Source organism: Octopus sinensis, linkage group LG8 (genome assembly GCF_006345805.1).
Source record: "Octopus sinensis linkage group LG8, ASM634580v1, whole genome shotgun sequence".
Lineage (NCBI taxonomy): Eukaryota > Metazoa > Mollusca > Cephalopoda > Octopoda > Octopodidae > Octopus > Octopus sinensis.
In genome coordinates, this window is record NC_043004.1 from 101,254,279 (window position 1) to 101,278,070 (window position 23,792).

A 23,792-nucleotide genomic window follows, 5' to 3' on the forward strand; every position below is an offset into this window, starting at 1 on the left:
TTTACTTATGAGCTACAATTTAGAAGTCTTGAAGTGGAATTAATAGTATGTTGTTTGTGTATAGCCCTAGGTTAGATTTCATTGAACAAACCTATGGTTAAATGCTTTTCAGTCCTAAAGGTTTCATTTTTCGATTTTCCGATGTGTATCTTTTATCTTTCACTTGTTTCAGTTATTGAACCACACCGATACGGGGTCACAGCCCTGAAGGGTTTAGTTGAATGAATTGACCCCGGTACTTACAATAACGAAGTAGTGAGTTTGATTCCTGGACTGGGCTGTGTGTTGTGTTCTTGAGCAAGACCCTTTATTTCATGTTGCTCCAGTTCACTCATCTGTAGAAATGAGTTGTGATGTCACTGGTGCCAAGCTGTATTGGCCTTTGCTTTTCCCTTGGATAACATCGGTGGCATGGAGAGGGGCAACTGGCATGCATGGACAACTGCTGGTCATCCATAAACAACTTTGCCCAGACTTGTGCCTTGGAAAGTAACTTTCTAGGTGCAATCCCATGGTCATTCATGACCAAAAGGAGGCTAGGTGTGCTATTTTTTTCTGTTGAACCCTTCTGCTCAGCCACTAAGTTATGAGGATGTAAACAAACCAATACTGGTTGTCAAACAGTGGTGAGAACAAACACAGACACACACATGTACATACCACACACACACACCACACACACACACACACACACACACATATTGATAATATACAACACACATCTTACAGTTTCCATCTACCTAATTTATTCACAAGGCATTAATCAGCCCAAATTACCACACAGTGGGACTGAACCTTTAGCCATTTGGTTGCAGAGTGACCTTCTTGGTCACATAGCCATACCTACAGGTGTACTTGAAAAGAAACCAAACTGGTAGATGTGATTTGAGGGAGATTTCACTCCTCTTTTTAGCAGATTAAGAAACCATGCATGTAGAAGCTTCATTATTGGTTCAGGATTAAACAGATTAAACAAAATATCTTTGCAGTGTTTAGTTGTGTTTAAGTTCTGAGTTCAAATCCTACCAAGGTCAGCATTGCTTTTCGCCATTCCAGGATTAAATAAAGTATGGGTCAAGTTTTACAATTCTGCCAGTTTGCCATCTTGATGACTGTAAACAATGGTGAAATATTCCTTTGTGTAGAAACCAGTGAAGGTTGACATCAGAAGGAGTATCCAACTTAACTCTTTGAGTTCAGGCTGACCCATTCAATCATAAGAAAGGGACATTGATGATGATGGTGATGATAATATCCTGAAACAAAAGTAGGGAGGTCTTTTAGTTGCAGAAACAAATTGCAAGTGCATAAGAACCTGTGAACTGAAAAACATAAAAATGAATAAAAAAAACATAAATTCATAGGTATGTAAATTATATCAAACAGTTGCTTTGGTGTTGTGGCTCAAACCACCGACCCATTTTTTTTTTTCTGTCCATATGGGTTTTTTAAAGATTTCATGAGTAGATTGTTTCAAACTGGACAATAAGCAAAAAATTCCTCTCTCCTGAGTGGAAACCTCGTTGTTGAGGGAGATTTTACTATTGTGTTAAGCCAGCCATATGATTACACAGAAGTTCATACACAGTTGTTCCTAACAACAAAGCACTCAAATTCTTTATAAATAAAATAAAATAAAATAAAAAACTAGTTTGTTAGACTTTAGTCATAAATTTGCATACAAACTACTGTCATGTGACACAGGGGAATTTTGTTTTTTTCATATATATATATATATATATAGAGGCGCAATGGCCCAGTGGTTAGGGCAGCGGACTCGCGGTCGCAGGATCGCGGTTTCGATTCTCAGACCGGGCGTTGTGTGTGTTTATTGAGCGAAAACACCTAAAAAAGCTCTACGAGGCTCCGGCAGGGGGTGGTGATCCCTGCTGTACTCTTTCACCACAATGGCGGTGCCCCAGCATGGCCACAGCTCAAGAGCTGAAACTGGAAAAAACAAAAACAAAACAAAAAATATATATATATTTATGTATGTATATATATTTATTTATGTATGTATAGAGAGAGAGAAAGAAATATATATAAAGTCACACTAAATTTGTTATTTTTCTCTTCAATTCAAAGCTTTTCAAGTTTGAAAAATGGTATGCGTCTGTGTGTGTCCAGTGCCTCAGATTTTATCTATGGCTTCAGATTTTCTTTCAAACTGAAGCTATTTTGTTTCCATCCATAAATGCTTTTAGATAAGCTCAGTGATAAACTTCACCCACCCACTCACATACCAATCTCTGATGGCATGCCTCTAAAAAAAAAAAAATATTCTTTGTCTCGTATATAATGAATTCAGATTTTAGGACAGAGCTGGCAGTTGTTAAGGGGAGGGAGAAATTGATTGCATCAACCCAAGTATTTGGCCCCACCGAAAGGATGAAAAGCAAAGCAACATTTTGTCCATCTTTGTTCTGAATTCAAATTCTACTGGGGTTGACTAAGCATTTCAGCCAGCGTACTAACCATTCTGCCAACTCACTGCTTCTGTTTCTTACATATAAAACGTGATGACTTGTGTACATTAAAAGTATGTTGTATATTAAAGGTCAGTTTGAAAAGAAATCAGTAGGTCAAGCAGTCTGGTTTTTATCCTGATTGTAGCCATTCCGCCTAGATATACCAGAACATCAAAGAAGGTAGTTACTGCTCAGCATTTCGTGCTCATGCCTTGAAGATTTTTAAAAGGCACCTGTGTCGGTGGAACATAAAAAACAAAAACACCATCCAAGCGTGGCCGTTCGCCAGCCTCGTCTGGCACCTGTGTCGGTGGCACATAAAAAACACCATCCGGCGTGGCCGTTCACCAGCCTCGTCTGGCACCTGTTTCGGTGGCACATAAAAAACACCATCCGAGCGTGGCTGTTCACCAGCCTCATCTGGCCCGTGTCGGTGGCACATAAAAAACACCATCCAAGCGTGGCCGTTCACCAGCCTCGTCTGGCACCTGTGTCGGTGGCACATAAAAAACACCATCCGAGCGTGGCCATTCGCCAGCCTCGTCTGGTACCTGTGTTGGTGGCACATAAAAAACACCCACTACACTCACAGAGTGGTTGGCGTTAGGAAGGGCATCCAGCTGTAGAAACACTGCCAGATCTGACTGGCCTGGTGCAGCCTTCGGGCTTCCCAGACCCCAGTTGAACCGTCCAACCCATGCTAGAATGGAAAACGGACGTTAAACGATGATGATGATGATGATGTAGTGAGTTATAGATAAACTGCAGACTGTTGTGAGTCAGCTTAGGTACTTCGCATTCTCTTAATTTTATCATTTTCGATGATTTGGTCAAGAGGAGGAAGAGCAATGGTCATGAATCTTGGTCTTTTGCAAGGCTTATTAGCCAGGTGGGAGAAAAGGACAGTTATACCCAGTCTGAAAACCTGGTCAGAATGCTTGTAACTGCAGACTCTTTTATAGGCACAAAAGGATCCAGCAAACTCCAAAGACACTAATCCCCATATTCTTTTTATCGGCCTCAGAAGTAAAAAAAAAAAAAAATGGTTAAAGTGAACATATAGGTGCAGGAGTGGCTGTGTGGTAAGTAGCTTGCTAACCAACCACATGGTTCCGGGTTCAATCCCACTGCGTGGCATCTTGGGCAAGTGTCTTCTGCTATAGCCCCGGGCCGACCAATGCCTTGGGAGTGGATTTGGTAGACGGAAACTGAAAGAAGCCTGTCGTATATATGTATATATATATGTATGTGTGTGTGTTTGTGTGTCTGTGTTTGTCCCCCTAGCATTGCTTGACAACCGATGCTGGTGTGTTTACGTCCCTGTCACTTAGCGGTTCGGCAAAAGAGACCGATAGAATAAGTACTGGGCTTACAAAGAATAAGTCCCGGGGTCGATTTGCTCGACTGAAGGCGGTGCTCCAGCATGGCCGCAGTCAAATGACTGAAACAAGTAAAAGAGTATATGCAAGATTTGAGTTAAGAAACACAAAAAGATGTGACCAAATACCTCAATATATATGAAACATAACATTATTTGTTATTGGAGTGTGTGACAGAGATGGTATTGTTCCAGGCTAAATTCCTTGCATTTAATTACATTCTTTTGCATTCTGATTTCAAATTCCGCTTGAAAAATTGATTATGCCACTCCAGAGACAATAGATTTAGCACTAGTCTTATTCTGGGTTGATATAATTACTTATACAGTACTCTCTTTCTCTTTTCTCTTTTACTTGTTTCAGTCATTTGACTGTAGCCATGCTGGAGCACCACCTTTAGTTGTGCAAATCAACCCTAGGACTTATATTTTTCTAAGCCTAGTACTTATTTTATCGTTTCTTTTGCCGAACCGCTAAGTTACGGGGACGTAAACACACCACCATCGGTTATCGAGAGATGTTGGGGGGTGGGGGGTGGACAAACACAGATGCATAAACATATACACACACATACAAATATATACATATATACGACGAGCTTCTTTCAGTTTCCATTTACCAAACCCACTCACAAGGCTTTGGTCGGCCCGAGTCTAAAATAGAAGACACTTGCCCAAAGTGCCACGCAATGGGATTGAACCCAAAACCATGTGGTTGGTAAGCAAGCTACTTACCACACAGCCACTCCTGCAAATTTATAACTTTGTCATTGTTATCAAGCTGGTGGGGTGACATAGATAGTAGTGCTGGACTAAATTATGTTCAGTATTTAGTTATGATTCTTTATGCTCTTTGTTCAAATCCTAGTAAATCAACTCTGCTTTTTTGTTTGCTCAAAATCTGCAACTTTCTACCAATGTTAGAAATATTGGTTTCCAATTTTGACACAAGGCCGGCAATTTCAAGAGATGGATTAAGTCAATTACATCAACCCATGTTAAACTGGTGCTTGTTTTATTGACCCACAAAAGGTTGAAAGGCAAAGTCGACATCAGTGGAATTTGAACTCCGAACATGAAGACAAATGAAATGATGCTGAGCATTTTGCTCAGCATGCTAATGATTCTACCAACTTACCACCTTCAATATTAGAAATGGTGGTTTCAAATTTTGGCACAAGGCCAGCAATTTTGGTGGAGTCGGTTATATTGACTCTAGTGCTTAACTGGTACTTATTTTACCAATCCTGAAAGGATGAAAGGCAAAGTCAACCTCAGCAGAATTTGAACTCCGGATGTGAAGATAGATGAGATACTGCTAAGCATTTTACACAGTGTACTAACGTTTCTTATTTCTTTATTGCCCACAAGGGGCTAAAAATAGAGGGGACAAACAAGAATACACAAACGGATTAAGTTGATTACATCGACTCCACTGCATAACTGGTACTTAATTTATCGACCCCGAAAGGATGAAAGGCAAAGTCGACCTTGGCAGAATTTGAACTCAGAACGTAAAGACAGATGAAATACCTATTTCTTTACTACCCACAAGGGGCTAAACACAGAGAGGACAAACAAGGATTAAGTCGATTATATTGACCCCAGTGCGTAACTGGTACTTATTTAATCGACCCCGAAAGGAGGAAAGGCAAAGTCGACCTTGGCAAAATTTGAACTCAGAATGTAAAGACAGACGAAATACCGCTAAGCATTTTACACTGTGCGCTAACATTTCTGCCAGCTTGCCACCTTAGCAATGTTAGAAATATTAACAATTATTAATACAGATAAACATAGAAGTTCCCAGAAAACTGATTCCACAGCTTGGTATTAATTTCCTGTTGTAGCCATCTTACCCCAGCTTTCTGCTGACTTTTGGGAAATACAAGAACACCTTCCCATATATATACAGAGGCATTAACTTCATGCCTCTGTGAGAATCAATCATCTTCATCATTATCTTTAATCCAGTAGTGGATTCTGGAGAAGTCAAGTGTGACTTGGTTTCAATTTCACTTACACGTTGCTAATGCCCCGTGTGAGGGTCATGGCCACCACCGCAGTTTTCTTCTGCTTCAAAAAGAAAAGTAAAAAGAGAAAAAAATTCCTGCCGTTAGGTGGACTGTTATACTTGGTGTTAATCCAGCTATAAAATTGTCTTGTTAACTTCTCAAGATGAAACTGTAAATGTAATCTCGAGTGAGATGTAACGCCTACTTAGGACATGAAAGTTATGACTAAAATATCTGAGGCAAGCATTTCGCTTTTCCTTCTCCATACACTCACTCTCTTTCTCTCTCTCTATCTCTCATTCCTTCTAGATACTCTCGTTCTCTTTGTCTTTCTTAGCATCTCTCATATTAACTTCTCACCTTTTTCCCAAATTCACTTTTTATCTTCTCTTCCTTCACCCTCTCTCCCCACTATTCTTAACTCTCTTTCTCTGCTTCCTAACTGCTCTCTCTCTCTCTCTCTCTCTCTCTCCACAATCCCCTCTCTCTCTTTCTGCCACCTTTACCCCCTCTCTCACATCTTTACCTCTCCCCTTCACCTCCCTCACCCACCACCTTTTAATTCTTTCTTTACCCCTTTCCCCACCATCTTTATCCCTCTCCACAAGCCATGCCTCTCTTCCATACCGTACTCTCCTTATCATTTCTACCTCCTTGTCTCTTTCTCTGTGTGTATATATCTGTCTGTCTGTTTGTCTTTCTCTTTGTCTCACCGTCTCTCTCCTACACCACATTTCCAACATCAACCACTATTCTTCTCCCCCTCCCCACACACACACATACACACACTTTGTTCAACTACTGTTATCACAGTGAAGAGCTAATTACCTTCACTAACTTAGAAGACTAAGGCGTAGTTTCACAGATGCATGGAACTGTAGAGCTGTTAGCAGCTTTTATCTTGCTTTTGTTGTTGTGCACCAGTTGGTGCTTCCAGTTTAATGAATAACTTTCATCTCAGTTTTACTTCAACATTGTCCTATATATATATATATATATATATATATATATATTATTGTAACACTACCATGGTATGTTTTATACTGCTTGGTTACTTATTCAATTGACCTTTGACCTAGATGCATGTAAATGTATTGCTGACCCTCAGGGTAAGAGCTGAAACTTGAGACCCTCCTTGCCAAATTCACCATCTTATCTGGCATTCACAATGGATTTATTTGACTGAGGCACAGAGCCAGTTTTTTTTTTTGTTTTTTTAATAAAGGAAAGTTTTGTTGACTTCATTTATAAGTTGTTTTAAGAATGACAAAAGGATCAAATGTAAATTAAAACACTGATAATGTTTGAACATGAAATTATCAATTCAGGCTATAGGCTGGACATCTTAGCATTTATAACTTGCTGAGCAGTGTTTGTATCGTAAACTTGTACACCATCTTCATAACTATAGAGACATATAGTTGTATGGGTGGTTAAAAAGTTTGCTTCACTGCTCTATAACTCTAGGTTCAGTTCCATGGTACTATATCTATCTTCTACAGCGTAAGACTATTTGAAGCCTTCTGAGTGGATTCGGTAGATGGAAACTGAAAGAAGCTCATCGCATGCATGCATCCACACACGCACTAACACTTTTTCCCATTCAAGTGGTGTTTTTAGCCCAAGATTTTACACGCTAGTATTTGTAGCTTTTTCTACTTCAAGCTGCAGTGTTAAAACAACTTATTTCATCTCTCGAAATTTCTAGATTTTCATAACTCTGGCTATATATATAGCTTTGTTTCTCTCCTTGTTTTTTCTGTGTCCCTTTCGGTAGAAGAGCATAGGCTCGAAACATAAAAGACTTTTTCTATTCCTGAGCGTTATACTAATACATCTGTTTGTTTTGTACACCACCTGTCTTCGTCTTTTGTTTTTTTCGTAAACTCTCCCTATGTATATATCATCATCATCATCATCGTTTAACGTCCGCTTTCCGGAAAGGAAAAATTGTAGATGTAGACGAACTTTAATTCATAATCCAGGTTAATACAGAACCAATATACATTCTATATTATAATCCTTATCACATCATCATTTAACAACCGTTTTCCATGCTGCAGTGGGCTGGATGATTTGACAGGCGCTGGCAAGCCAGAAAACTGTATCAGGCTCCACTATTAGCTTTGGCATGGTTTTTACGGCTGGATACCCTTCCTAATGCCAACCACTTTACAGAGCGGACTAAGTGCTTTTTACATGGCATCAGCACCAATGTGGCACATATATATTGCTTTGAACACACACACACACATGTTTAAGTTTGGAAGATTAGGAGAAATATTACTTTGCTTAAAAACAAGTGTAGGGTTGGCAACAGGAAGGCCATCTGGCCGTAAAATGTCTCTCAATGAATTTCATCTAACTCATGTAAACATGGGAAAGTGGACTTCAAAAAGCTAATGATAATGATGATACTGTCTCCGGGAAGTATGACTAATACTTGTATCGCCTTTACCAGTTTTACTATTGTTTTAAATATGTAGCATATATTTTTTGATATTCAGCATAGACTGTTTCAAAGCCTAGTATCATCTCCCCTCTAACCCCAATGCACTAAGATTGCTAATGTCGTCACAACATCTTCCCAAATGCGTAATTTTATTTATTAAATAAAACTAACATGAAATTGAGAGAACAATTGTTTTAAAATCTGTTTCATGATTTATAGTTTGTTCACTCTGAAAATTACAGCAAAATATACAGTTAATATAACCAAAGAAAAGCAAATAACAAACAAATAATATAAATGGAAAGTTTTAGTTATTTTTGTTTAACTAAAATTTGATATGTTGAAATTCTAGCTGTCAAAAGACTAGAAATTTAACTGTTTGTCAAAATCCCAGAATATGTATAAAATAACAAAAACAACAAAAAAAACCCACTACAAATAGACCTTTGTAGTGCTGTTTTAAATCTGGGTATTTCTTATTGTGCTTTTATTTATTTGAACTGTGCTAATTCTATTTTTTTGTGGTTAGAATTGAGTAGGATGATGGTTGGCTGTGTAGTGGCAGCCAGTCTTCCAACTGTATGAAGGACACTGTGTTTCCATTGAGTCGTCCCCCCACCCCCATTGCTGATGCTATCTGTTGGTCATGATTCCTAGCAGAAAATTTGGATATTTACACATGTAATTATATTGGTAATTTGGATATTTGTAGATGTGATGTATAAATTCTCTATAACGGATGACCTAAACTTACAATGATGGAGTGGGAGTGACGCAGTGTTTTTCTATTAGCTAGATATAGAAGTGAAACAGAGTAATAGACCTTACATAGGGTTACTACACTACAATAATTGCAGTAATTGAATTCATGCCTATACAGTCAGCACTTAAGGCTCACTGCCTCTGTAAGTTTTGTTAAAGTATTTTTATTGTTGGATGCTTTTATATTTATTTCGCTAGTCAATATAAAATGAGTACTGTCTAATGTCATGGGAAAATTTCCTTGTATGCCTTCTGCATGAAGAACATATACTTAAAGTAATGAGTAAAAAACAAAAATTAAATCAATTTACAATTGCACTTGGATTGAAAAGAAAAATCCTTTGCTAGAATTAATGGCAATTTTTGTCAAAGGCAAGAGAAAAAAACTCTGAAATTCAAATGTAATAAAAATTAAATGGGGTAGGGAAGAAGTCTAAACTTTTGTTGGTATGATAGCAACTCTTTTTATTCTTATCAGATCTCTTCAGTGAAGCATAGTCTTAATTGTTTTCGTGCCTAATTGGTACAAATTCGTTTGTTATTAAGGTTTGATCTTAAAACCACCACACCATCACAGCCAATATTTAATCATTCAGGATTTTTCTATATCCACTATATGCAACTGAGTCAGTGTTTGGTTAAAATAACCACCTATGTATCATACTTAATGTATACCCACTCTCAATAGATCAGTTACTGCAGTATATCAACTGTGTATACAATTACTATGGTACGTAGATGGTTATTTTAAATAAAATGAAATTCCTTGATGTGCATACCAGATTTTTATTCAGAGAGAAGGCTGTTTGCAACATCAGTAAATGTTTCACTCACTCTTTCCTGTATCAGTGTCAATGAATTCTTATCCAAGCATTTGACTGGCTGTGTGTACATTCCACTGTAAAGAACAAAAATGCATCAAGTGCTCTTAATGGCAGCTGCTGGGATGAATTTTCATCTGTCTGATATTTTTTTGTGTTTTTAACAGAGCAAGTCTATAAGAGCTGTTATCTCAGGAAAAATACTGCAGCACAACTTGCCGATCAATATGTATATACATTAAGCATAATACATACATATATATATATATATATATATATATATATATATATATTATATGTGTTTGTGTATTGTCAGTAAATCATGAATCCGAAAAAGAAGCATACTCTAAGTTATAGAGCACTTGGAATATGTTGACGATGCTTAGTTTGTTTAACTATGTCATTATACTTGTATTAGCTATGGCAATTAGAGGTGTAAGAAATGGATAAGAAAGAAATCCTAGATGAGAAATGCTAAGATTTTAAGTAAAAATTAAGGCATTTCTTGTATGAAAATGCTATTTCCACTATATTTTGCCGAGTATCTCCCTCAGTGACTCCTTTCACTAATGCTGTTATAAATGTATGTAATTATATTTCAATATTTTTACTTTAAAAAAATGACTTTTATCTTCAGCAACACTTACATTTTTCTCCTTTATTCTTGTTTCAACAGATACTTTCTGAGATGCTCATCGGTGGACGATAACATTAGTTTTGGACTGCCTGAAAATGATTTTCTGGCAGCCTGTGTGTTTTATTGTTTTTGGAGTTATTCTCCAGATTAAAGGTCAGTAAATATGTAACTTCATTCTCTCTTCCATCTGTACTATCATTTTCCCATTTTCTCTTTTAATTTACTTGATGTTTAAATACCCAAATATTACATGCAATCATACAAAGTGGAGTGGATTTTCAACATTTCAAGATTTAATTCTAAGGAGTTGTTCGAACAAGCATTTTAAAATTAGATAGTTTCCACTTCTTGACAATAATTATTCAGCTATAAGTTTATGATTAATACATGTGTTTAACTAAATAAACTGAGATAAGCGCAGGAGTGGCTGTGTGGTAAGTAGCTTGCCTACCAACCACATGGTTCCGGGTTCAGTCCTACTGCGTGGCATCTTGGGCAAGTGTCTTCTGCTATAGCCTCGGGCCAACCAATGCCTTGTGAGTGGATTTGGTAGATGGAAACTGAAAGAAGCCTGTCGTATATATGTATATATATATATGTATGTATGTATGTGTATGTATATGTTTGTGTGTCTGTGTTTGTCCCTCTAGCATTGCTTGACAACCGATGCTGGTGTGTTTACGTCCCCATCACTTAGCGGTTCGGCAAAAGAGACCGATAGAATAAGTACTAGGCTTACAAAGAATAAGTCCCGGGGTCGATTTGCTCGACTAAAGGCGGTGCTCCAGCATGGCCGCAGTCAAATGACTGAAACAAGTAAAAGAGTAAGTTAAGTTTATTGCCTATAAGCATAATACAATCTTTGTAGCAATGCTCAAAGTTAGAACCACCTGATCACCAGGTGTTAAAGGTGTTATGCCTTCTGAAGTCTATAATTGATTTGGAACAGAACAGGGACTGAATTTAAATTGAGTGAAAGGAAACTAGGCACAGTCTATAAAATCTCTACTGAAATATTTCGGTTGATTGAGACCATAAGTCTAAGAGGAGTCGACATGGACAGTGGATATTTTCTTATCCAAGGTATTTTCTTCGCAGATTACCTCCACAGTTAGTGATCAGTACTTCTTTACACAGCTATCCTTTTCATGATCTGAGATTGTGTGTTGAAATTAAACGTGGTACCTCCACTATCTTAATAAGTTTTTACTTTAATGATAAAGACAATTCCTGTAGGGCTTGAACTCAGAAAATAGAAGTGTATAATTAAATATTATAAGGCATCTGATCTGGCACGCTCTTGTTTCAGTGTCCCAGTCAATAAAATTGTTGATAACATGTTCATTCCCTCCATTAGTCCTTGGCAAGGATCTGATCTTGGCACTGGCAGCTAATGAATCACTTATCAGCAATATTTAATACACATCGCCTTTGCTTTATATTGAAGTTAACCCCACTAGTCATTAAGAATGGAACAAACTCCAGATGCAGGGCTGTTAGTTCCAAAGACAGTATATGAACTGTTGATGATCTATTAAGTTATTTAGACCCGTATTCTAATGACTTGGCCAACTGTAATTCTCTTAGAAATAGCTTATTAACTGAAAAGACAATTGGATATGAAGTTCCTGTCTGCTAATAAGAGACAAAGCCTCGTCCTGCACGAATATTCCCATGGCAAAAGCAACAACAGCAGTGGTAGTAGCAGTGATAGCAACATATCTACCACCATCTCCCCATTAAACAAAGACAGGAAATAGACAATTGCTATCTAGTTTTGGGAAATACGTGTAAACAACTAGAAATTAATCTGCAATTTCAATTAATAAAGAGAGTATTATTTTTTCCTCCCCCTTCCAGTGGCCATTTATTAATAATTTCTCGAAAAGTGGTGCTGTCTTCAATTTCAACAAACCCCACGCTCTCCTTTTTCCTTCTGGCTTTTCCTTATTAATTCAATTACTTCGTGTTTCAGCATTAATAGAAATAATATAGTCGTAAAAATGTTCTGCTCCTTCATAGCTTAATATTTCGTCACACCAACATTTTATGGTTGATGCCGTTATTGCTGCTGCTGTTGTTGTTGTTGTTGTTTTATTGAGTCATAATATTGCAAGTTTCTACAGTGCTGTTATTGTTGTTGTTGATGATGATGATGAGGCTGATAATAATGATGTTTTTAACTGCCACAAGGCCCAACTAAAAGAAAGAAAAAAACGAAAAGAAATAAAGATATTAACACATAACAAGACATTAGAACACAAACTAAGAGAACAGAAGAACAAAACAGAAATGGAGAGCGGAGAGAGGAGGGCGATGTGAAAATGTGATAATTTCATTTCATTAGGCACAAAGACATTTTTGTAAGGAAAAAAGAATATAGTCAATTTATTTGATCCTAGTACTTTGATGAAACTTATTTTATTAACTTGGAAAAGCAAAGTTAGTCTCTGTGTGATTTGAGCAGCTACATGAAATGCTGTTTTGTATATTATAATGTCTTGGAGCTGTTCTTGTCTGGCTTTTTAGTCTGCTTCCCTGCTTCTTCCACTAACTAATAAGGATTTACTTTAATGTTATTTTATTAACTATAATAGGTGTAGAGGTGGCTGTGTGGTAAGTAGCTTGCCTACCAACCACATGGTTCCGGGTTCAGTCCCACTGCGTGGCATCTTGGGCAAGTGTCTTCTGCTATAGCCCCGCACCGACCAATGCCTTGTGAGCGGATTTGGTTGACGGAAACTGAAAGAAGCCTGTCGTATATATGTATATATATATTTATATGTATGTGCGTGTGTGTTTGTGTTTGTCCCCCTAGCATTGCTTGACAACCGATGCTGGTGTGTTTATGTCCCCGTCACTTAGCGGTTCGGGAAAAGAGACCGATAGAATAAGTACTAGGCTTACAAAGAATAAGTCCCGGGGTCGATTTGCTCGACTAAAGGCGGTGCTCCAGCATGGCCGCAGTCAAATGACTGAAACAAGTAAAAGAGTAAAGAGTAAGGTTTGATAATAGTAATCATTTCTTTTATCTTTTACTGGCTTCAGTCATTGGATTGCTGCCATGCTGGGGCATTGCCTTGAACAGCTTTGGTCACAGATTGGCCTGCAATATTTAAGTCAACTATTTATTCTGTTGGTCTCTTTTGTCAAACTGCTAATTTATAAGGACATAAACAAACCAACACTGGTTATGTTGTGATGGTGGAGATGCACAGACACACACATGGGGGTCATCTTTTTGCGTCTGCTTTCCCTTGCTGGCATGGATTAGACAATCTGACTGGAACTGGTAAGCCGAAGAGTTGCACCAAATTCCAGTCTGATTTGACATGGTTTCTATGGCTGGATACCCTTCCTAACACCAACCACTCCAAGAATGTCATGGGTGCTTTTTACGTGCCACTGGCACAGGTGCTGTTATGTGACACCAGCAGCATTGGCCACAAATATGACTTCACTTTGCTTGACAAGTCTTCTCAAGTACGGCATATAGCAAAAGGTCTTGGTCACTTGTCATTGTCTCCATGAGGCCTGACGTTCAAAGATCATATTTCATCTCCTTGACCCATGTCTTCCTGGGTCTACCTTTTCCACAGGTTCCCTCCACACGTAGAGATCAGCACTTCTTCACTCAGCTATCTTTTCATGATCTGAGATTGAGTGCTGAAATTAAAAGTGGTTACTGCTTGGAAGACATAAGTTACCCAATCAGAATTCCACAAAACCTATCAACTTCCTTTAAGCATTTATATGTAATATTGTGTCAAAATTATCATTGCTTGAAACTGTGACCTGTTCATTGGCAAAAATGCAACAGAATATTTTATCAGTGAACTGGTCACAGTTTCAAGCAACAAAAATTTTGACACTATCATCATCCTCATCATTGTTTAAAGTCTGTTTTCCATGCTAGCATGGGTTGGACGGTTCAACCGGGGTCTGGGAAGCCAGGAGGCTGCACCAGGCTCCAGTCTGATCTGGCAGTGTTTCTACGGCTGGATGCCCTTCCTAATGCCAACCACTACGTGAGTGTAGTGGGTGCTTTTTACGTGCCACGGACACAGGGTCCAGAGGAGGCTGGCAACAAACACGATCAGTTGGTGCTTTTTACGTGCCACCAGCATGGAAGCCAGCCAAGGCGGCGCTGGCATCGGCCATTACAAATGAATGTTTAACTTAGTAAAGTTAATGGTCTTCGTGTGTTTCTGAATGACTTATGTCTTTCATGCTGCAATCATTTTAGTTTAGCACACATAGCAGAAAGCACTTGCCTAAGGTGCAATGCAGTGGGACTGGACCTGATACCACTTGGCTGCAAAATGAGTTTTTTAACTTCACAGCCATGCCTACACCTAAATAGTAATGATTTTCGTTTAGGAACAAAGCCAGAAATTTCTGTGAGTAGGAGGAATATGATTGATTTACTTTACTAAGCTTATCAAAACCACACTGATGAAAGGTACAGTTTAACCCTGTTGCCTTTATTAATGTTCCTTCATATTTTGAATTCAGATTCAGCTAAGAATTTTGTCCAACACTTTACCAGTTCTGCAATTTACCAATTGTATAATAATAGTTTTGGGACATGGTTATAAAACCTGCTTTTTACAAGCAGAATGGAAATGTAAACACTTGCTATTTATGCAGATCCCTATAAATGAAGTGAAATGATTCCATCTAGCAATTGTTTCCAAACCGTTAAGAACAGTGTATAATGATGGTGGTTTCTATCTTGGGTACAGGCCTGAAATTTAATGGGACCAGGGTTAGTTGATACCATAGACTCTCAGTACTAAACAGGTGCTTTATTCTATAGACTGTAAAAGGACAAAAACCTAAGTTGACCTTAGCAAGATTTGAACCCAGAACGTAAAGAAACAAAATATCCCTAAGCATTTTTTTCCTAATCCTCTAGTGATTCTGCCAAATTACTGCTATAATAATAATAATAATCCTTTCCACTATAGCCACTAATTTTGAAATTGTTTACATAGGGTGCTAGATGATTATATTTATATTGACCTCAATACTCAACTGGTATGTATTTCATCGATCCCCAAAAAGATGAAAGGCAAAGTCAGCCTCAGTGGAATTTGAACTCGGAATATGAAGATATTCCACTCAGCATTTTGTCCACCATGTTAACAATTCTGCCAGCTCACCGTCATAATAATAATAATCCTTTCTGCTATAGGCACAAGGCCTGAAATTTGTGGGACGTGACTAGTAAATTACATCGACCCCAGTGCTTCACTTGTACTTAATTTATTGACTCCAAAAGGATGAAAAGCCAAGTCAACTTGAGATCACTAAAATATGGCAGCTACGAGAGTCAAACATAAAGGTTATCCTTGTTGTCATCAGAGCATTGGGTTCAATACCAGCCAACCTAAAAAAAACATCTGAAAACTTTAGAAATATGCTTTAATCTAGGTGTATTGCAAATGTTGGCATTACTTGGAACTGCACGCATATTATGTAAAGTAAATCTGTCTGTGGTCCTTGTTGTGACTTGACAAACAGTACAAACCCCCGATAGACACAATATCTTCAATCAACAACCTCGTGATATTATATACTGTGCAACATCTATAATAATAATAATAATAATATAATAATAATAATAATAATTTCTGATTTCGGCTCAGGGCTAGCAGTTTTATGGGGAGGTGGTTAGTCAATGCCAAAGCCCCAGTACTTTACTGGTGCTTTATTTTATTGATTCCAAAGAGGTGGAAGCCAAAGTTAACTTTAAGTGGAATTTGAACCAGTCATTATCATGTTAGATAGTTGGATCAGGACTTATTTGAGGCAGGATTTTACAATCAGGTACTCTTTCTGTCATCAATCCTTACTTGTTTTGCAAATAAGTGCTTGTTTTTTATTTTTTCCTCATAGCCTTGCTCCGTTGGGCAAATATATTCTGCCACAGACCAGGCCTACCAATGATGTAATGCAAGAGAAAGATCTTTGTATCTTCTTTTTTTATCCTTTGTTGTTGGACTGTAGTCATGCCGGGGCACTTCCTTGAAAGGTTTTACTCGAACAAATTGGCATAAACAAACCAACTGTGGTTGTCAAGCAGTGACAAACACAAAGACACATGCATGTACACATATATCATCATCATCATTTAACGTCTGTTTTCCATGTTGGCATGGGTTGGACAGTTTGACTGGGGTTGGTAAGGCCAGGGGCTGCACCAAGCTCCATTGTCTGTTCTGGCACTGTTTCTACAACTGGATACCCTTCCTAATGTCCAACCACACCACAGAGTGTACTGGATGCTTTTAATGTAGCACCAGCACAAACACTAGTATCAATTCCCCAGGATTTATTTTTTGGAAGCCTAGTACTTATTCTATCAGTCTCTTTTGCCAAACCGCTAAGTTACAGGGACGTAAATACACCACCATCAGTTGCCAAGCGATGTTGGGGGGACAAACACAGACATACAAACATATACACACACATACATACATATATTCCATCTACCAAATCCACTCACAAGGCTTTGGTCGGCCTGAGGCTATAGAAGACACTTGCCCAAGGTGCCACGCAGTGGGACTGAACCCGGAACCATGTGGTTGGTAAGCAAACTACTTACCACACAGCCACTTCTGCGCCTGTTGTAATTGTTTCTAATTAGAGACAAGGCTCTAATTAATAATTGCGAGTTGTTGAGGTTAGTCAGAACCATCAACTCCAGTACCAGACTGGTAATTTATTTTGTCAACATTCAAAGGGATGAATGGCTAAGATGATCCCAGCAGGTTTTGAATTCAGGATGTATAAGATCATCACTAAGTACCACAAGCTATTTCAGTTTGTCCGGTGCTATAACAGTTGTCTAGCAATCCAATGTTGTTAATGATAAAATGGTCTCTGATTGAGGCACAAGACCCAAAATTTGGGGGAGGAGGTTTGTTGATGCCACTCGCTACTGGTACTTTATTTTATCAAGCCCAAAGGGATAAAAAGACATAGGTGACCTTGGCTGAATTTGAACACTAAATACAGAGACGAAAGAAACAATGGAACTCATTATAGGCACAGGTGTGGCTATCTATTTATGATATCAGGTTCAGCCCCTCACAGTGTGGCACTTTGGACAAGTGTTTTCTATTTTAGCCCTAGGCTGACCAAAGCCTTGTGAATGCATTTGGTTGGCAGAAAGAAGCCATCATGTATCGATGTATATTTGTGCTTCCTTGTCTTGACATGACGTGACAGTTGTGACTGTCATACCAATGACCATTTCCAATCTTCTTTTTGACCTTGAAGAAATATTACCTTGCTTGAAAACAAGTGGGGGTTGGCATTAAGAAGAGCATCTGGCCATTGTAAATTTATCTCAGCAAACTCTATCTGACCCGTGCAAGCATGGAAAGGGCTGTTTGATTATATAATAAATATATTTTTTCTTTGACATGAAGGTGATAGATGAAGGGTCATTACATAAACAGGTTACATAGAAGGGGGGACATTGATGTTGACGATATCCTGAAACAAAAGTAGAGAAGCAGTTAGTTATGGTTTACATGACTACTTTCGTGACACATTCTTGCCATCCTCGCCCACCATTCAGGAAATTTGTCTTCCCCTTTGTCATCCTTCTCTCTGAGTAAAATGTGAGAAATCTGATAAAGGCTTAACTAGAAGGAATATGTCTGTCTTCAATCTTTTCAGTCCTGCTCACCAAAGAGATACTCTTTTACTTGTTTCAGTCATTTGACTGCAGCCATGCTGGAGCACCACCATTAGTCGAGCAAATCAACCCCAGGACTTATTCTTTATAAACCTAGTATTTATTCTATCAGTTTCTTTTGCTGAACTGCTAAATTACAGGGACGTATAGACACTAGCATCAGTTGTCAAGCGATGTAGGGGGGACAAACACAGACACACAGACATGACCGCATGTGTACCGTTGGCGATTTTTTTTCCTCCGTCTTCCCTTCTTTGGATCTTTCCTTTTCCTATGTTTCTGACAAAGAGCTCTGCTCGAAACGTTAAACCCTCCTTCTTTCCTGAGCATCCAATAATACTATACTTGTTCCACGTCCTCGCGTTGTTGTGTTTTCATATTTGTATTAACTATTAATATATATATATATATATATATATATATATATATAAGACGGGCTTCTTTCAGTTTCCGTCTACCAAATCCACTCGCAAGGCTTTGGTCAGCCTGAAGCTAAAGTAGAAGACACTTGCCCAAGGTGCCACGCAGTAGGAATGAGCCTCGAACCATGTGGTTGGTAAGCAAGCTACTTACCACACAGCCACTCCTGTATCTATAAATGGTTTACACCCGCAGAAGGATGATGACATTATGAAACGCAAAGAGGGGAAACTGTTCCCATGGTAATTAGTGCACTCATCACAATGCCCAAATTGCTATCTAAGAAGCTGAAGGATATTGGAATTGCGACATCTGTTGTTGATCTACAGAAATGTACCATCCTATATTTTGCAAGAAAATTTATGGTTACGAAACCTCAAGATAATGTCCCTGTTAATTAAATTAGCATGCTATAGCTTTTGTATCATAATGATAAAAATTGTTTCAAATTTTGCCACAAGGCCAGCAGTTTTTGTGTGGAAGGTCAGTCAATTACATCAACCCCAGTACTTGACTGATACCTTATTTTATCAACCCCAAAAGGATGAAAGCAAAGTTGACCTGTAGAGCTATTTGTATTCAGACCATAAGGAGCCAGAAAAAAAGGCCTGCTCACTATTTTGTCTAATGCACCTGCCAGCTAACTGTCAAACAATAATATTCCTTTCTACTATAGACACAATGCCTGAAATTTTATTGAGAGGGGGCAGGGCTGGATTATGATCCATTAGAGGCCCTAAGCAGTTAAAAGATTTTGGTGCTCCCATATATATGTAATACAAAATATAAAAAATAATAAACCATAAAGTAAATTATTTGTTTTTCAAAATGAAACAAACCTAACAGTAAGATAGAAAATGTTTATTCTTATACACCTTCACTTAATTTATATATTGAAAAGTTTTCTAATTTTTTTGTAATTGCAAAATCTTCGATCAGAACCTCCCTATACTCTTTACTCTTTTACTTGTTTCAGTCATTTGACTGCGGCCATCCTGGAGCACCGCCTTTAATCGAGCAACTCGACCCTAGGACTTATTCTTTTGTAAGCCCAGTACTTATTCTATCGGTCTCTTTTGCCGAACCGCTAAGTAACGGGGACATAAACACACCAGCATCGGTTGTCAAGCAATGCTAGGGGGACAAACACACACACACACACATATATATATATATATGTACATATATACGACGGGCTTCTTTCAGTTTCCGTCTACCAAATCCACTCACAAGGCTTTGGTCGGCCCGAGGCTATAGTAGAAGACACTTACCCAAGGTGCCATGCAGTGGGACTGAACCCGGAACCATGTGGTTGGTAAACAAGCTACTTACCACACAGCCACTCCTGTGCCTATGATACCATGAACACTTCAAAATTATATTTCCAATGATATAAACCATTTTGAATAGCAAGTTTGAAGTAATTTCTTTTGTGCTGTAGACCATTTACAATTTTTGTGGTACCCACCTTTTCTTTGATGCCCTAAGCACTTGCTTATTTTGTCTGTCATCCTTTTGACTAACCTCCTCCCAGTGCTGGATTAACCATTAAGCAAAGTCAATCTCAACAGGGTTTGAACTCAGAATGTAAATGATGACGATGATAAGCCTTTCTACTATAGGCACAAAGACTGACATTTTGAGGGAGGGGATAAGTTGAATACATCGACCCCAGTGCATAACTGGTACTTATTTCATCGCCCCCAACACCAAAAAGATGAAAGCAAAGTCAATACAAATAATAATTTCTAGGCATGGCTTTGTGGTAAGAAGCTTGCTTCCCAACCACATGGTTCCAGGTTCAGTCCCACTGCATGGCACCTTGGGCAAGTGTGTTCTATAGCTTCAGGCCAACCAAAGCCTTGTGAATGGATTTGGTAGACGGAAACTGAAAGAAGTCCATTGTATGTATATATATATATATATATATATATACATATATATATATATATATATATATGTGTGTGTGTTTGTACCGCCACCGTCACTTGACAACCGATGCTGGTATGTTTACACCCCTGTAAATTAGCAGTTCAGCAAAAAGCGACCAATAGAATAAATACTAGGCTTACAAGAATAAATCCTGGGGTTGATTTGTTCGACTAAAGGCGATGCTTCAGCATGGCCACAGTCAAATGACTGAAACAAGTAAAAGAATTGAATAAAAGAATATGTACATAACTGGATGGATGGAAGCACTCCGTCGGTTCCGACGACGAGGGTTCCGGTTGATCCGATCAATGGAACAGCCTGCTCATGAAATTAACGTGTGAGTGGCTGAGTGCTCCACAGACACGTACCCTTAACGTAGTTCTCGGGGATATTCAGCATGACACAGAGAGTGACAAGGCCGGCCCTTTGAAATACAAGGTACAACAGAAACAGGAAGTAAGAGTGAGAGAAAGTTGTGGTGAAAGAGTACAGCAGGGATCACCACCATCCCCTGCCGGAGCCTCGTGGAGATTTAGGTGTTTTCGCTCAATAAACACTCACAACGCCCAGTCTGGGAATCGAAACCGCAATCCTATGACCGCGAGTCCACTGCCCTAACCACTGGGCCATTGCGCCTCCACGACATAACTGGATATTTGGGTTGTAGAGGGGTAAGTTGATTATATTGACCCCTCTGCTTTGCTGGTACTTTATCAACCCCAGAAGGATGAAAGGCGAAGTCAGTCCCAATGGGATTTGAACTTTAGAATGTAAAGAGATGGAATAAATACCGAAAGCCATTTTGCCCAATTGCTCCAGTGAATGATAAGTAGTAAATGTGAAGAAAGGTTTGTGCTGGCAGCAGCAATGATTATTATTATAATTATCATCATCGTTATTAAAACATCTTGACAAAATGAAAACAAAAATAGACGAGGAAAACAATTAAAGAAACAAGTAACTTCTCTCTTTCAAAATTCAATATGAAAAATATTGAAAGCAAACTTCCCTATTGAGCATTCCCGAACATGCCGTAATTATTAACAGAAAGCAACTGATTTGATCTGGGGGTTTGGTAGGAGAGTAAGTGGGGGAAGAGTAGTGGCAGGGCAGAATTGGGGTTGAATAGAGGGTGTGGTTCAGTGGAGGGGAGGCATAGGAAATTCAGTATGCCTCTCCACTTATTAATTACTTGCTGTGGCTAATTAGATTTGTTAACGAGGGCTTTGCCATGAGGCTCTAATGGGATGCTGAGGTGCAAGGTGGTGAAATAGTAGAGTGAGTTAATGGGAGGGGGAGGGGAGGGGAGAAGGTGGAGAGTGAAAGAAAGAAAATGAAAGAAATGTGTTAGGCAGAGGAGTGAGGAAAGAGAGAGGGAACGAGACAGAAAGAGAAAGAGAGAGAGAGAGAGACGAAAACGAGGTGACGGTGTATTGCTTTTGATTGTTCTAGTGAGGAAACTTCATTAAAATTCAACTACCTGCCAACATCAGCATAATCACCATCGCTGCCGCTACATCTTTACACTCCCTTTCACCACCACCACCACCATTTCATCATCGACCACAGCCACCACCACTCTCCACAACTACCTCGACCAGAATCACCATCACAACAACTTCAACCATAACCAACAGCATTCGTTTGTCTTCTTCATCACAGCCACTGCTGCCACCGTGTAATTTCTACCTTGAAAACATTACCGCTGCTACCACCACCACCACCAATCATAACTATGAACCACAGCCAACAGCATCAATTCCTTCATTATTATCACATTCCTGCCATCGCAGTCACAATCATCACCATCCTGCGTCGGCCATAACCACCATCACCAGAATCCTAACCACAACCTCTATTACAAATAGCTCCGACACTTGCCTCTTTACTTCAAATTCCGTCGCTACTGTATTATCATCACAGCTTTCACCATGGGCAATACTATTATCATTGCTATCCATTATGACTACAAGCAGTATCACTACCATCTGCACCAACAAGGGAACCCCTATGTGATCACTCATGGTCATTGAGGCACACAGACCACTATGGCAACTAAAACGAATTGACCCCCATTACCTATATTTAAGCCTAGAACTACTTCGATCAGTTTCTTTTACTGACCTACTAAGTTACAGGGACGTTAATACACCAGCACCAGTTATCAAATGGTGGTGGGACACACACACACACATACTTATATCTATAATACATTAAAAATCAGATTGAATCTTGCTTGCTTGCAATGTAACTCAAGCAAACTGGCGCATAATGGGAAAATACTTTGGATAAAATCTCCCCTGAAATATAAATATGAACGGAATGAAACAAATTTTGCATAAATCAGATAAGTAGTTGTGAAGATATTAAAGGTTTCCAGGGTATGAATACCCAAAACGGTACACAATGGGAAAAGTCTCCGAAATTAACTTGACCCTGAAAGGGAAGTAACTCTTACCTTTCGATTATACAGTGACTTGACAATGAAAAATGTTTCTATTTTCGCTTTTGTTTAACAATATTTTAATCATTTATAAATATTTTTAAGTGAATGTGATTTCAATGTAAGTTGTCAACTGAAGTAAACAGAACAGGACAGCTTCTACAGCCCCTCCTTAACCTGCAGCTTGCTCTTGTGTTAAAATCATCTGGTCCTCACAAGATAAACTCTCTTTATAACATTGCTCCACAGCCTTTTTTCACTTGTCGTACACTTATATTCTTTTCAAAATTCGGCAGCACACCTGAACTAAAAATATAAGTTATAGTGTAGGGAAAAAAAGTTATATTCAGCTTACACTGCAGCACACCTAGCATCATTTCGTGGCACACCCGTGTGCTGTGACATACCAGTCGTGGAGCACTGCTCTGTAGGAACCTAGCATCTTAAATAAATAATCTTCTAAGACTTCTTCAAACTTTATATCACTTGCCAGGGTGACAATATCTTGCTGAACTTTACTTGTAGATTTTCTGCTTTTGGAAAATCTGTAGATAAAGTCTGATCATATATGTTTTGCCAAAGAATCATTTGTTGTTGAGGATTTCACTTCATCCCACAGTTCAGCTTTGTTATCTACTGCACTGCATTTATGGGTTGTTTTAACAGATATGCTTTGAAGTTAGCTGTCACTACCTTTATACACTGGCTGGAGCAAATAACCTATTTCTTTATTACCCACAAGGCGCTAAACAC

The 23,792-nt window shown here is 38.7% G+C and overlaps 1 protein-coding gene across 5 annotated transcripts in view; it reads left to right on the forward strand.

The window, feature by feature from the left end:
- Positions 1–23,792, forward strand: part of LOC115214916 (adhesion G protein-coupled receptor L2) — a 331,915-nt gene that overhangs the window by 202,894 nt on the left and 105,229 nt on the right. For all 5 annotated transcript variants that reach the window (XM_029783980.2, XM_029783982.2, XM_029783979.2 and 2 more), the window contains one exon: positions 10,573–10,686. In XM_029783980.2, the coding sequence (XP_029639840.1) occupies positions 10,629–10,686 (58 nt within the window). In that variant the 5' untranslated portion in view covers positions 10,573–10,628. The remainder of the gene's footprint in view (positions 1–10,572; positions 10,687–23,792) is intronic.